A 16,719-nucleotide genomic window follows, 5' to 3' on the forward strand; every position below is an offset into this window, starting at 1 on the left:
CTACTCAGCCTATTGGATGCAGTCTATCAACGTGCCATCCGTTTTGTCACCAAAGCCCCATATACTACCCACCACTGCGACCTGTATGCTCTTGTTGGCTGGCCCTCGCTTCATATTCGTCGCCTAACCCACTGGCTCCAGGTCATCTATAAGGGTCTTTGCTAGGTAAAGCCCCGCCTTATCTCAGCTCACTGGTCACCATAGCAGCACGCGCTCCAGCAGGTATATTTCACTGGTCATCCCCAAAGCCAACTCCTCTTTGGCCGCCTTTCCTTCCAGTTCTCTGCTGCAAGTGACTGGAACGAATTGCAAAAATCACTGAAGCTGGAGTCTTATATTTCCCTCACTAACTTTAAGCATCAGCTGTCAGAGCAGCTTACCGATCATTGCACCTGTACACAGCCCATCTGTAAATAGCCCACCCAACTACCTCATCCCCATATTGTTATTATTTTTTTGCTCCTTTGCATCCCAGAATCTCTACTTGCACATCTATCACTCCAGTGTTTAATTGCTAAATTGTAATTATTTCGCCACTATGGCCTAGGTATTGCCTTACCTCCCTAATCTTACTACATTTGCACACACTGTATATATATTTTTTTATTGTGTTATGGACTGTACGTTTGTTTATCCCATGTGTAACTGTGTTGTTTGTGTCGCACTGCTTTGCTTTATCTTGGCCAGGTCGCAGTTGTAAATGTGAACTTTTTCTCAACTGGCCTACGTGGTTAAATAAAGGTGAAATAACAAATAAAAATCTATAAAAATCACTACGGCGTCTAAATGTGTGTTAGTGCTGAGTGATTAGTGCTTTCTGAGTTTGTTTCGGTTCAATTATTAAAAAATAATCACGGTTTTCTATTTCGGTTTTGATTATTTGGGTTGAATGTTTGTCTATGGAGATTGCATGGCTGCGTGCTCGATTTTATACACCCGACAGCAACGAGTGTGGCTGAAATAGCAGAATCCACTAATTTGAAGGAGTGCCCACATACCTTTGTATATATAGTGTACCTCGAGACACAACAGCTGCTCTCTATATCCCCTCAAGATTGCACATTCTTCCGCCTCTGCCATAGCAGGCATAAAAGAAACAGACCGGACAAGTATATGCGCAATGGATTATGGACATTGTAGTTAATTACCACATTTTATGCACTACATTATGTAGAATTGACCTGTTGGAAACTACAACGCCATATTACATCGCACAGTTCAGGCTTGATCTGGTTTATCTCTAGAGAAACAGAAGAAAAAAACGAAACGAAATGAAATTCAAATAATTGAACCCTGTCAATTAGTTGTTGAAAATTTTTTGGTTAATAGCTCAGCACTAGTGTGTGTGTGTGTGTGTGTGTAAATATGTCCAAGACACTATAGTGATTACAAACAATGTCTCATGGTGGCTACCCGTAAACACGGTTTAAGAACATTTCCATCAGCGGAGTGAGAAACAGTTTTCTTTCCTTACCGCCATGGCCTTGTGAAGCCTCTCTGCAAAGTATTCAGGAGTGTTCCTGATGCATTTCACTGCAACACAACAAGACAAGGCTTTACTTCATAGAGTAGAGACATGACTAACCTTCATACTGGCTTAGTCCCAAGTGGCAACCCATTCCTCCTTTAGAGCCCTATGTAGACACTGTGCATATCAAACCAAACCAAATCAGTGTGATCCTGAGTCATATGATTTTCAACACTCATCAGTCAACAGGATTTCAGATCCAAAAAGTGCTAGATGGTTATTTCTGAACTTACCAACAGCCACCATGCCGTCCTCCATGTCTCCAGACATCTCCCTGCAGATGCTCTTCACGATGTCTCTGCCACACATCTGTTGGTACTCATGGAACACTAGCAGAAACAAGAACCATAGGCAGGGTTGTTATACATGTAATAAGGTTGTCATACTAATGAGCCATGCGCAGAGTTGCTATAACCATGCGCCGGTTGCTGTTATCATGCGCCGGGTTGCTATAACCATGCGCCGGTTGCTGTTACCATGCGCAGAGTTGCTATAACCATGCGCCGGTTGCTGTTACCATGCGCAGAGTTGCTATAACCATGCGCCGGTTGCTGTTACCATGCGCCGGGTTGCTATAACCATGCGCCGGTTGCTGTTACCATGCGCCGGGTTGCTATAACCATGCGCCGGTTGCTGTTACCATGCGCCGGGTTGCTATAACCATGCGCCGGTTGCTGTTACCATGCGCAGAGTTGCTATAACCGTGCGCCGGTTGCTGTTACCGTGCGCCGGTTGCTGTTACCGTGCGCCGGGTTGCTATAACCATGCGCCGGTTGCTGTTACCATGCGCCGGGTTGCTATAACCATGCGCCGGTTGCTGTTACCATGCGCCGGGTTGCTATAACCATGCGCCAGTTGCTGTTACCATGCGCCGGGTTGCTATAACCATGCGCCGGTTGCTGTTACCATGCGCCGGGTTGCTGTTACCATGCGCCGGTTGCTGTTACCATGCGCCGGGTTGCTATAACCATGCGCCGGTTGCTGTAACCATGCGCCGGGTTGCTATAACCATGCGCCGGTTGCTGTTACCATGCGCCGGGTTGCTATAACCATGCGCCGGTTGCTGTTACCATGCGCCGGGTTGCTATAACCATGCGCCGGTTGCTGTTACCATGCGCCGGGTTGCTATAACCATGCGCCGGTTGCTGTTACCATGCGCCGGGTTGCTATAACCATGCGCCGGTTGCTGTTACCATGCGCCGGGTTGCTATAACCATGCGCCGGTTGCTATAACCATGTAATAAAAACATCTCATTTGCTAGATATTGCTGCATTGTTGGAGCTAGAAACAAACATTTCGATGCACCTGCGATAACATCTGCACAACTGTGTACACGACCAATAAGCTTTGACTAGATTTTTAAAGGTTGTTATAACCATAGGTAGAGTTGTTATAACCATACGCATGGTTGATAAACATGTAATATGTTTTTTATAACCACTTAGTAAAGTTATAATATACTAATGAGCCATGGGCAGGGTTGTTATGACATTGGAACAACCAGGTAATATACATTAATATAGTGAATAAAATGTTTGTATAAATATTGTTGAGATAATAGACATAGAAAAACAGTATATGAGGAAACAACCTCACTCAATATCTGAGAGGTTACAACCCTGTCGGCCAGAACAGTGAACTGACTTGGTAATATAAACACAGATACTGCAGGATGGGTAGCTACCTGCTCTCAGGTGGGGTTTGCTCCTGGCACACAGTATGGCGTTGAACTGGGACTCATCCGTCCCCACTTTGTTCTCCCCGGCAGCATACAGTTTCTAAACACACAACATAACACAATCAGTTTCTAACACACAACATAACAGGATCAGTTTCTAACACAACATAACCAGTTTCTAACACACACAACATAACCAGTTTCTAACACACACAACATAACACAATCAGTTTCTAACACACAACATAGCCAGTTTCTAAACACACAACATAACAGGATCAGTTTCTAACACACACAACCAGTTTCTAAACACACAACATAACCAGTTTCTAACACACAACATGATCCGTTTCTAACACACACAACATGATCAGTTTCTAACACACACAACATGATCCGTTTCTAACACACACAACATGATCCGTTTCTAACACAAACAACATGATCCGTTTCTAACACACACAACATGATCCGTTTCTAACACACACAACATGATCAGTTTCTAACACACAACATGATCCGTTTCTAACACACACAACATGATCCGTTTCTAACACACACAACATGATCCGTTTCTAACACAAACAACATGATCCGTTTCTAACACACACAACATGATCAGTTTCTAACGCACAACACAACATAACCAGTTTCTAACACACAACATAACATTATTAGTTTCTAACACACAACATGATCAGTTTCTAACGCACAACATAACATGATCAGTTTCTAACACACAACATAACATGATCAGTTTCTAACATACAAACTTAACATGATCAGTTTCTAACACACAACATAACATGATCAGTTTCTAACACACAACATAACATGATCAGTTTCTAACACACAACATAACATGATCAGTTTCTAACACACAACATAACATGATCAGTTTCTAACACACAACATAACATGATCAGTTTCTAACACACAACATGATCAGTTTCTAACACACAACATAACATTATCAGTTTCTAACACACAACACAACATGATCAGTTTCTAACACACAACATAACATTATCAGTTTCTAACACACAACATGATCAGTTTCTAACACACAACATGATCAGTTTCTAACACACAACATAACATGATCAGTTTCTAACACACAACATAACATGATCAGTTTCTAACACACAACATAACATGATCAGTTTCTAACACACAACATAACATGATCAGTTTCTAACACACAACATAACATTATTCGTTTCTAACACACAACATGATCAGTTTCTAACGCACAACATAACATGATCAGTTTCTAACACACAACATAACATGATCAGTTTCTAACACACAACATAACATTATCAGTTTCTAACACACAACATAACAGGATCAGTTTCTAACACACAACATAACAGGATCAGTTTCTAACACACACAACATGATCAGTTTCTAACACACAACATAACATTATCAGTTTCTAACACACAACATAACATTATCAGTTTCTAACACACAACATAACATTATCAGTTTCTAACACACAACATAACATTATCAGTTTCTAACACACAACATAACAGGATCAGTTTCTAACACACAACATAACAGGATCAGTTTCTAACACACACAACATGTTCAGTTTCTAACGCACAACATAACATGATCAGTTTCTAACACATAACATGATCAGTTTCTAACACACAACATGATCAGTTTCTAACACACAACATGATCAGTTTCTAACACACAACATGTTCAGTTTCTAACGCACAAAATAACATTATCAGTTTCTAACACACAACATAACATTATCAGTTTCTAACACACAACATAACATTATCAGTTTCTAACACACAACATAACAGGATCAGTTTCTAACACACAACATAACATTATCAGTTTCTAACACACAACATAACATTATCAGTTTCTAACACACAACATGATCAGTTTCTAACACACAACATAACATTATCAGTTTCTAACACACAACATGATCAGTTTCTAACACACAACATGATCAGTTTCTAACACACAACATGATCAGTTTCTAACACACAACATGATCAGTTTCTAACACACAACATGATCAGTTTCTAACACACAACATGATCAGTTTTTAACACACAACATGATCAGTTTCTAACACACAACATGATCCGTTTCTAACACACAACATAATATTATCAGTTTCTAACACACAACATAACATTATCAGTTTCTAACACACAACGTGTTTAGTTTCTAACACACAACATAACATTATCAGTTTCTAACACACAACGTGTTCAGTTTCTAACACACAACATAACATTATCAGTTTCTAACACACAACATGTTCAGTTTCTAACACACAACATAACATTATCAGTTTCTAACGCACAACATAACATGATCAGTTTCTAACACACAACATAACATTATCAGTTTCTAACACACAACGTGTTCAGTTTCTAACACACAACATAACATTATCAGTTTCTAACACACAACGTGTTCAGTTTCTAACACACAACATAACATTATCAGTTTCTAACACACAACATAACATTATCAGTTTCTAACACACAACATAACATTATCAGTTTCTAACGCACAACATAACATGATCAGTTTCTAACGCACAACATAACATGATCAGTTTCTAAAGCACAACATAACATGATCAGTTTCTAACGCACAACATAACATGATCAGTTTCTAACACACAACATAACATTATCAGTTTCTAACGCACAACATAACATGATCAGTTTCTAACACACAACATAACATTATCAGTTTCTAACACACAACATGTTCAGTTTCTAACACACAACATAACATTATCAGTTTCTAACACACAACATAATCAGTTTCTAACGCACAACATAACATGATCAGTTTCTAAGACACAACATAACATTATCAGTTTCTAACACACAACATAACATTATCAGTTTCTAACACACAACATGTTCAGTTTCTAACACACAACATAACATTATCAGTTTCTAACACACAACATAACATGATCAGTTTCTAACACACAACATAACAGGATCAGTTTCTAACGCACAACATGATCAGTTTCTAACACACAACATAACATTATCGGTTTCTAACACACAACATAACACTATCAGTTTCTAACGCACAACATAACATTATCAGTTTGTAACACACAACTGCTCTTAAACGCTAGTAAAACTAAAAGTATGCTTTTCAACCGATCGCTGCCCGCACCCGCCCGCCGGACCAGCATCACTACTCTGGACGGTTCTGATTTAGAATATGTGGACAACTACAAATACATAGGTGTCTGGCTAGACTGTAAACTCTCCTTCCAGACTCACATTAAACATCTCCAATCCAAAATTAAATCTAGAATCGGCTTCCTATTTCGCAACAAAGCCTCCTTCACTCACGCCGCTAAACATACCCTCGTAAAACTGAATATCCTACCGATCCTCGACTTCGGCGATATAATTTACAAAATAGGCTCCAACACTCTACTCAGCAAACTGGATGCAGTCTTATCACAGTGCCATCCGTTTTGTCACCAAAGCCCCATATACCACCCACCACTGCGACCTGTATGCTCTCGTCGGCTGGCCCTCGCTGCATATTCGTCGCCAGACCCACTGGCTCCAGGTCATCTATAAGTTGTTGCTAGGTAAAGCCCCCCCTTATCTCAGCTCACTGGTCACGATAACAACACCCTCCCGTAGCATGTGCTCCAGCAGGTATATCTCACTGGTCAACCCCAAAGCCAACACCTCTTTGGCCGCCTTTCCTTCCAGTTCTCTGCTGCTAATGACTGAAACGAATTGCAAAAATCGCTGAAGCTGGAGACTTATATTTCCCTCACTAACTTTAAACATCAGCTATCTGAGCAGCTAACCGATGGCTGCAGTTGTACACAGCCCATCTGTAAATAGCCCACCCAACTACCTCATCCCCATATTGTTATTCTTTTTTTGCTCCTTTGCATCCCAGAATCTCTACTTGCACATCTATCACTCCAGTGTTAATTTGCTAAATTGTAATTATTTCGCCACTATGGCCTATTTATTGCCTTACCTCCTCACGCCATTTGCACACACTGTATATAGACTTTTTTTCCCACTTTTTTCTATTGTGTTATTGACTGTACGCAGTTGTAAATGAGAACTTGTTCTCAACTGGCCTACCTGGTTAAATAATGGTGAAATCAAAAATTAAAAAATTAACAATAAACAACATGATCAGTTTCTAACGCACAACATGATCAGTATCTAACACAAAATAACTATCAGTAGAAGCATGAAATGCTTGTCTAACTCTTTGGAATCATATATCATATCTTTGGAATCATATATCGGCTGACAATATTTTTTTCATTCAATTTTTTAAAGATGAATATTGGCAGACACATGCTTCCTTAAGTAAAGTTTCAGATCAGAAATGAAACAAATAAATGTCCAATTTCTTATAAGCCTACTGGGTATATAAGCACTATTGTGACATCACAAAGATCTTTAAAACAATTGAACTGCTATTATATTGACAGAACAAGAAACCGTGTTCACCTGAGCATCCTGTTTGGCCATGTTGATGTCCACTTGTTCCCTCTCGTCTCGATTTCCCTTCAAACAGGAAGCAAAACATTTTTTTACTACAAAAGAAATGGATGCGTCCCAAATGGCATCTTATTCCCTATATAGTGCACTGCTTTTGACCGTTGCCTGGGAGGCAGACGATATTATTCCACAGGGGGAAAAAAATCTGGAAACCCTTACAAACTATGAACAGTGGAATACTCGTAGCTTGGAAGGAATTTGAGGCATGGAAACTCAACTTCTCCTCCCCAATTTCAGTAATTGCTTCCATAAATCTTCCAGGGTATCTTTATGGGTTACGTCCTAAATTACACCCCATTCCATTTATAGTGCACTACTTTTGACCAGGCCCATACGGTTCTGGTCAAAAGTAGTGCACTATATAGGGAATAGGCTACAGTTTTGGGATGCATCCATAGACCCATTGCTTCTTGAAAAATCCAGACCCAGCCGCATCAAATGTTTTGGGCACATATTCGCAATAGAAAGGGGTTTGTTTACATTGAAGTGGATACGATCATTCAACTTCAAATACAGCTCCTGCAAGTTAACAAACATGTAATCAGATGGTCATCATCTACAACATTGCAGATGTCATTGGAGGACTGATTACGTAGCAAGCCAGCGAGGCAAGGTAAAATATCCCAAATAGAGCTAGGTAAAGCCAGAAGAATAATAACTTGTTGAACATAGCTATAGCCATCAGTCTTATGTGTTTTCATGGTCATCACTCACACACTACTAAGTTTGTCAATGTCCCAACATCAGTGTCAATGTCCCAACATCAGTGTATAGCTATCTGCTACAGGACTTTTTGCTGCGAGCATACGTGTGCACCACTCCAATATGACGTTTGCTTGTTAACAAAAAATTGCTCTATAATAGGCTCTACTTCCTGACTCCTGACTCAGGAAGGGGCTATAGTAGATGTTTATCTTGAGAGGGAAATAGCAGTTTCATACAAATTTGGTTTCCCCAAGTATTTTTCGCTTGTTCACTTCATTAAAATAATATGACATTTCAGAAATTGTTAACACAAATTAAAGATATGTCTAATTTGTAGCCATTAGATAGCCAGTTTGAAGTGCAAGAGCACCGACTTTGTTGAGTATTAGGTTGTCATCATGAATCAGCTTTAGCCTTGTGGCGGCTGAATCAGAATTAGTTAGGTAACATAGATAAATAAGATGTTTTATTTACATAATATGCTTATGTGAGATACTTGTCATTAGAATGTCTCCCTTTGGACTATACTGTTGGCAGTTGCACTTTTCCCTTCTCAGCTAGGGAAAAGTCACTTGGGGCCCAGAGAGGGGAGAGGTCAGGCTTGTCCTTTACATGTCTGGTAATATGCAGATTATCAGAAAGGGAGAGGTCAGAATGGAACATTGTCTTCATATGTGAATGTATCTGTTAAACCATGTGAAGGGATGGCGTGATTAATGGGGAACCAGTTAGTTGTCTCCACAATGTCTGTACGCCAGTCACTCCCTCCTTTTCCCATTGGGGGGAGGAGTATGGCAGTGTCTGGAACCATTGTATGTCCCCTCTGATGTTGCACTTATCTTGAGATAGTATATGACCTAGAGGCTCACTCCCCTCAGTGAGCTTGTCCAGGAGTGGATTGTACTTGAGATGGGAGTATCTAGGGTTGACAATTGATATATGCCATTGGATGAGTTGGTGTTTTTGTACTATGAAGTACCAGGAACGAGATTAGAACCTCATCTTAGAGACCAAACTGAACGATAATTTATAGCTAATGCTATCTGGCTATGGGATACTCCTCTTTCTCAAGTAAAAGTCTTTCTTTGTGAACTGTTCCTAAGATCTGTGGTTCGTCATGTGAGTTGAGAGGGGTGTATCTTGGCTATAAAAGATCTTGTTATTCTTTTGTAGGCACTCTCAGAATTCATTATAGACACTGAATTGATCTGAGAGTCAAAGGGCGATTTTGAAGCTCATATTATTAAAGATGAAATTTAAGTATAACTCTGACTGGTGTGTGGTTTATAACTCTCCTCATTTGGTAATACAGGAAATTGCCACGACAGCCTTCACTTTCAAAGATGTTACGCAATGATAACGATTAACAACACATCAATAACATAACAAAAACCCATCAATAACATATCAATAAAAAGTTACCTGACAGAGTGAGACGAGGAGCCTACGGAAGTGTCCCGAGGTGTCGTTACTGATGGAATCCTCCAGGGTCTTACCATACTCTGAAACAAACAGAATTTCAATACATATTCTTAAACGAACGCCATTTCAGTCAGTTACTCTGAAACACACAGGGCAGGTGTCTAGGCTCCTTACTTTTTTCAATCTTTACTAATGACATGCCACTGGCATACAGATTACTCAACACTATACATGTCAGCTACTACAGTGACTGAAATGACTGCAACACTTAACAAAGAGCTGCAGTTAGTTTCAGAGTGGGTGGCAAGGAATAAGTTAGTCCTAAATATTTATAAAACTAAAAGCATTGTATTTGGGACAAATCATTCACTAAACCATGTTGAAATTGAGCAAGTTGAGGTGACTAAACTGCTTGGAGTAACCCTGGATTGTAAACTGTCATCAAAACATATTGATACAACAGTAGCTAAGATGGGGAGAAGTCTATCCATAATAAAGAGCTGCTCTGTCTTTTTAACAACACTATCAACAAGGCAGGTGCTAGTTTTGTCGCACCTGGATTACTGTTCAGTCATGTGGTCAGTTGCCACAAACACACACACGATAACATACGCACTATACACACACGTACACATGGATTTTGTACTGTAGATATGTGTTAGTGGTGGAGTAGGTGTGTTGTGAAATCTGTGAATGTATTGTAATGTTTTTAAAATTGTATAAACTGCCTTAACTCTGCTGGACCCCAGGAAGAGTAGCTGCTGCCTTGGCATTTTAGCTACTGTTGCCTTGGCAGCAGCTAATGGGGATCCATAATAAATACAAATACACAGCTCTTACCATGTTTGTAAATTTGATTGATTTCTCTGATTTCTGCATTGGAGCGAGATGACAGGATCTCAATGAGACATGCTTCATCAGTACCTGCACCCTGAGAACAAAACCAGCCAGGGTTAAGTATACAGTAAAATATATAAATGCTATGTGTATGAGTTCCAGAAATGATCTAGAAGACAATAATAATTACTGGCCAGGTGCAATAAAGTAATACTTATTCTCTACAGCTACATTGAATCACCACATAGTTCACCATATAGCTGTGGTTCAAGACAAGAATACATCATGGCCCAAGTAATACTTGTTCTCTACAAGCTACAGTAAGTAGCTAAATCACTTTTGTTCACCAGATAGTAAGATGGGCGATTCCTCAGGCCTCAACATACCTGACTTTTACTGTCTTTAATGGAGCTTTTCTTTCTGTTTCATACTGAAATGACTCACAAAAAAGGCCTAATATAAAGAGTGGAATAACCTGGGTGGTGTTCAGTAGGCACAAAACAGAAGAAAACAGTCCATAACGGACTGAAATGGGGAGGTAATATCAGAACTTGTCCAATAAGAAGCTTGTTTCTGTTTTGTTTCAAAATGTTATCCTACGTTTTGCTCTAATGAACATGACCCTGGTATAGTCTAAGAGTAAACAAAAGAACCCGTTCAAACCGATATGGCTTCTTTGAGTTCAGATGCATCGAACTTGGCTGGTGTCTGCAACATGGCAATAGCCAGCATCTCAAAACTCCCAGTCAGCTCAGACTTTAGATCGTGGAATAAATCCTGTGAAATAGAAGATTGTGTAAGAGGTCACTCAACATACAGTAAATCTGTGCCCCAAATGTGCTGCTGCTCCACCCTATTCCCTATATAGCGCACTACTTTCAACCAGGGCTCATAGGGGAATAAATAGGGAATAGGGTGCCATTTGAGACTGCGGTGTAAATTAAATATGAATTACATACTATACTGTTTAATTAGACACAGTGTCTCCCGACCCCTCCTGTCTCAGCCACCAGTATTTATGCTGCAATAGTTTATGTGTCGGGGGGCTAGGGTCAGTCTGTTATATCTGGAGTATTTCTCCTGTCTTATACGGTGTCCTGTGTGAATTGAAGTATGCTCTCTCTAATTCTCTTTCTTTCATTCTTTCTCTCTCTCGGAGGACCTGAGCCCTAGGACCATGCCTCAGGACTACCTGGCCTGATGACACCTTGCTGTCCCCAGTCCACCTGGTTTTGCTGCTGCTCCAGTTTCAACTGTTCTGCCTGCGGCTATGGAACCCTGACCTGTTCACCGGACGTGCTACCTATCCCAGACCTGCTGCTTTCAACTCTCTAGAGACAGCAGGAGTGGTAGAGATACTCTGAATGATCGGCTATGAAAAGCCAACTAACATTTACTCCTGAGGTGCTGACCCGTTGCACCGTCTACAACCACTGTGATTATTATTATTTGACCCTGCTGGTCATTTATGAACATTTGAACATCTTGGCCATGTTCTGTTATAATCTCCACCCGGCACAGCCAGAAGAGGACTGGCCACCCCTCATAGCCTGGTTCCTCTCTAGGTTTCTTCCTAGGTTCTGGCCTTTCTAGGGAGTTTTTCCTAGCCACCGTGCTTTTACACCTGCATTGCTTGCTGTTTTGGTTTTAGGCTGGGTTTCTGTACAGCACTTTGTGACATCAGCTGATGTAAGAAGGGCTTTATAAATACATTTGATTGACATACTATGCTGTTTAATTTAAGATAGTTGTCTATTGTTATATGTTAGTATTTTTACTGATACAGGCTTGTCGTGTGACTTAGTCATAAATCTTGGCATACAGATAAGAGCCGTTCTGGTGCGACCTCAGTATGTAAAATCCTGTTTTCACAATCTACAGGAACTTAGATGTGTGAAAACAAGCAGGAAGGAACAGACAGTTGATGTTGCCACCATTATCTGAACAGACAAGCTAAATCTGCTTTTACACACCATGTTCCGTCCCTGTTTCCATCTGCTAAACTGCCACGTAGACAAAATAGATGGTAGTTTTTCTATAAGAGAGAGAACTCTGTTCATTGGGCTTTCCTAACGATGCACTGAGTGGTTGTTATTGATTGCTTCATTTTTGCAAATGTTATAATAAAGTTGTTTTGAAGAATACAGTCTCGATCTCCTTTTGGTTAGAATTACCACTACAGGACGCAGACATAGATGAACACTACATGGAAGTTAAACTAACAGCAACAATAGCAGACAATAGAAGAAACCACAGTCATTACTTTAGTGTAAACCTCACCTTCCCATAAGTGGTTTTGTAGGCTGCAACCATTGGAACCCTCTGCTTGCTGGTGCGGCTTCCAAGAAGCTCAATTATAGCGGACTCATCCGTGCCTGTTGAAAATGATCTATTATTAGCAGTTTAACACCTTTTCTCAATAGGGGGTGCTGTTTACACTTTGAAGATTTTTCGTTCCCAGATTAAACTGCCTCGTACTCAATTCTTGCTCGTACAATATGCATATTATTATTACTATTTGATAGAAAACACTCTCTAGTTTCTAAAACCGTTTGAATTATTTCTCTGAGTGAAACAGAACTCATTCTGCAGCTCACTTCCTGTCAAGAAGTGAGATTTCTGAAATTGAGGTCTCTGTTCCAGGGTCGGTTTATAAATTCCCTTATAAGCTATGGGGCTACATGCACTGCATACGCCTTCCCCTAGATGTCAGTAAGCGGTGAGACTTTGAATGGAGCGGATAGCACCATCTGGGGGAGTATAAAACCTCTTGGAACGGAAGTACCGACCTTTTCGACGAGGCGCCTGACGCAGGAGGGAAACCGGCATGGCGTCTTCAAAAGCTTTCGGTTTAGCAGTTCTATATCTCCGGCTCTGATTTGATTTGTTTTTTGTCTTAAAAACTTCATAAGGTAGTTAATTTAAACCGACTTATAGCAGTTTATAGCAGTTTATTGCGATTTTCTGGAGTTTCTTTGTCAGGCGTTATCACGAGTTGGGCACCTCTCCGGTACATCGGCGTTAGCAGCTAATTTCTACAGGAGTAGAGGACATCTTTCAACCAAAAGACGATTGTTCTGGACAAAGGACCACTTGCCCAAGATTCTGATGGAAGATCATCCAAAAGTAAGAGCTATTTATGATGTTAATTCGTATATCTGTGGAAAGATGTAAAATTATTTGTCCGCCATTGATTTAGGCATGGTCTCGCTGTAACGCACGCTGAATGTCGAGTAACGTTAATTTAAAAAATCTAACACAGCGATTGCATTAAGAACTAATGTGTCTTTCATTTGCTGTCCAACCTGTATTTTTTAGTCAAGTTTACGATTAGTTATCGATTAGATTAGGTGCCTCTCCAAGATGGCGCCGGCCAGATTGCCTGAAATGTTGCTACTAATCACATTGTATAACCACGATTTGTGCTGCTAAATATGCACATTTTCGAACAAAACCTATATGCATTGTGTAATATGATGTTACAGGACTGTCATCTGATGAAGTATATCAAGGTTAGTCAAAAATTATATATCTTTTGCTGGATTGTTACGATCGCGAACCTTTGCTACTGGTAAACGGCTTGTGTTTCCGGCTATTGTGGTAAGCTAATATAATGCTAAATTGTGTTTTCGCTGTAAAACACTTAAAAAATCTGAAATATTGGCTGGATTCACAAGATGTTGGTCTTTCATTTGCTGTACGCTGTGTATTTTTAAGAAATGTTTTATGATGAGTATTTCGGTATTTGACGTTGGTCTCTAATTATTCTGGCTGCTTCGGCATTATTTCAGATTGCAGCTGCAATGTAGAACTGTGATTTATACCTGAAATATGCACATTTTTCTAAAAAAACATATGCTATACAATAAATATGTTATCAGACTGTCATCTGATGAAGTTGTTTCTTGGTTAGTGGCTATATATATCTTTATCTGGTCGAAATTGTGATAGCTACCTATGCAGGAAAAAAATTGTGGGGAAAAAAAGTTGTGTCTTTTGCTATCGTGGTTAGCTAATAGATTTACATATTGTGTCTTCCCTGTAAAACATTTTAAAAATCAGAAATGATGGCTGGATTCACAAGATGTGTATCTTTCATCTGGTGTCTTGGACTTGTGATTTAATGATATTTAGATGCTAGTATTTACTTGTGACGCTATGCTAGGCTATGCTAGTCAGCTTTTTTACTGTGGGGGGTGCTCCCGGATCCGGGATTGGGACTAATTAGAAGTTAACTGGTAGTAGATGGAATGTGTATCACTAAATAGTGTGCTCTTAATTGTATAATATTCTACATATGCATCTAACCATTGAAGATTTATAGAATATAATAAAATAACTATTTTTCCCAGAAGGGACTTCAGGTATGTAATGTGCATCTCTAAATAATGTGTTATTAGAATTTTACTGAATCTCATCAAATCCTTCATACATCTATCCATGATAGTGAATGCCTATAATGATGAGCTACTGACCAAAGCCCTTCATGGCCTTACGGAGGACTTCCACATCCCTCAGAGGGTCAGCACCTGGGTGGTCCTTTATCGCACCCCTGTAGCCTCTCTAATGACAAATACAAACAAGTACTGAAAATGAAGCAAGGAAATACTAAAACAAGGAAATACTTTGTAAAGTATATTAGGAAAAAGCTATGTAAATACATGTAAATACAGGTTAATGGTTTCAATCCACATGACACAAACTGAAAAAGAAACAAGAGATTCTCACATTGATGGCAGGTGAATGGGGAGTAGCCGGAGCACCACCTCCGTATCCTGGCATGGAGGGGTTGGGTGCCGGGGCTCCTCCAGGGTAGCCAGGCATGGGCTGCTGTCCTGGGGCAGGGCCTCCTGGGTACCCCTGGGGTGGACATGGAGCAGGACTGCCTGGGTACCCCTGGGGCATACCTCCACCTGGCTGGAATGGAGAAAATGAGGTGATAGCTGGTATCACATTACTGGCTCTGGCTATGTCCCAAATGGCACCCTAATCCCTAAATAGTGCACTACTTTTGACCAGGACCCATAGGAATGGGGAGCCATTTGGGACATAATGACATGGTAACAGACTCCATACATGTTACAGGGTGTGTAGATCAGGTCGTAAATAGAACCAGCTGATTTAGAGCCTGTCAATATGTTGGTAGTTACTTGGTTCTTAGTTACCTACTTGATACAAGATAATAAGTCATACTTACCATTCCACCAACAGGGGCTCCACCCCAACCACCTAGAGAATGAAGAGACAACAAGTGAGTGATGTAGCATGATTTTAATGAACAGGATAACTCCAAACCAGAAATAGCACACTTTTGCACTACCATGAAAACAAAATACTAATGTAGTCCCAAAATAATAGCCTTACCTTGTGCTGGAGGAATGCAAGGATAACCTCCGGCCTGCTGGGGAGGGTAGCCCCCTGCCTGGGGGGGGTAGCAGCCGGCTTGGGGTGGGTAGCCGCCGGCCTGGGGTGGGTAGCCTCCTGCTTGGGGGGGATATGCACCCGGTTGTGGGGGGTAGCCACCTGCCTGGGGAGGGTAGCCACCTGCCTGGGGAGGGTAGCCACCTGCCTGGGGAGGGTAGCCACCTGCCTGGGGAGGGTAGCCACCTGCCTGGGGAGGGTAGCCACCTGCCTGGGGAGGGTAGCCACCGGAGGAAGGGTAACCTGGATAACTCATCTTTAGGACCTGAAAGAAAGGAAGCATGAGAAGGTGAGGCGTAAGTATTTAAAAAAATATATATATATACAGTTGAAGTCAGACGTTTACATACACTTAGGTTGGAGTCATTAAAACTCGTTTTTCAACCACTCCACAAATTTCTTGTTAACAAACTATAGTTTTGGCAAGTCGGTTAGGACATCTACTTTGTGCATGACACGTAATTTTTCCAACAATTGTTTACAGACAGATTATTTCACTGTATCACAATTCCAGTGGATCAGAAGTTTAAACATCAGGACTGCGATAGCCGGGGACTTTAATGCA

General features: G+C 40.6%; 1 protein-coding gene across 4 annotated transcripts in view; it reads right to left on the reverse strand.

The window, feature by feature from the left end:
* Positions 1–16,719, reverse strand: part of LOC139571247 (annexin A4-like) — a 32,595-nt gene that overhangs the window by 9,321 nt on the left and 6,555 nt on the right. For 3 of the 4 annotated variants that reach the window (XM_071393918.1, XM_071393920.1, XM_071393919.1), the window contains exons 2-13: positions 16,098–16,419; positions 15,931–15,962; positions 15,462–15,650; positions 15,209–15,296; positions 13,014–13,108; positions 11,397–11,510; positions 10,737–10,827; positions 9,897–9,976; positions 7,719–7,775; positions 3,214–3,307; positions 1,762–1,857; positions 1,475–1,533 (exon numbers count right to left, since the gene is read on the reverse strand). In XM_071393918.1, coding sequence (XP_071250019.1) covers positions 1,475–1,533; positions 1,762–1,857; positions 3,214–3,307; positions 7,719–7,775; positions 9,897–9,976; positions 10,737–10,827; positions 11,397–11,510; positions 13,014–13,108; positions 15,209–15,296; positions 15,462–15,650; positions 15,931–15,962; positions 16,098–16,410 — 1,308 coding nt within the window. In that variant the 5' untranslated portion in view covers positions 16,411–16,419. Of the gene's footprint in view, positions 1–1,148; positions 1,241–1,474; positions 1,534–1,761; positions 1,858–3,213; positions 3,308–7,718; positions 7,776–9,896; positions 9,977–10,736; positions 10,828–11,396; positions 11,511–13,013; positions 13,109–15,208; positions 15,297–15,461; positions 15,651–15,930; positions 15,963–16,097; positions 16,420–16,719 lie in introns of all 4 variants that reach the window. The other variant, XR_011674261.1, reaches the window with a different exon arrangement.

Source organism: Salvelinus alpinus, chromosome 3 (genome assembly GCF_045679555.1).
Source record: "Salvelinus alpinus chromosome 3, SLU_Salpinus.1, whole genome shotgun sequence".
Taxonomy (NCBI): domain Eukaryota; kingdom Metazoa; phylum Chordata; class Actinopteri; order Salmoniformes; family Salmonidae; genus Salvelinus; species Salvelinus alpinus.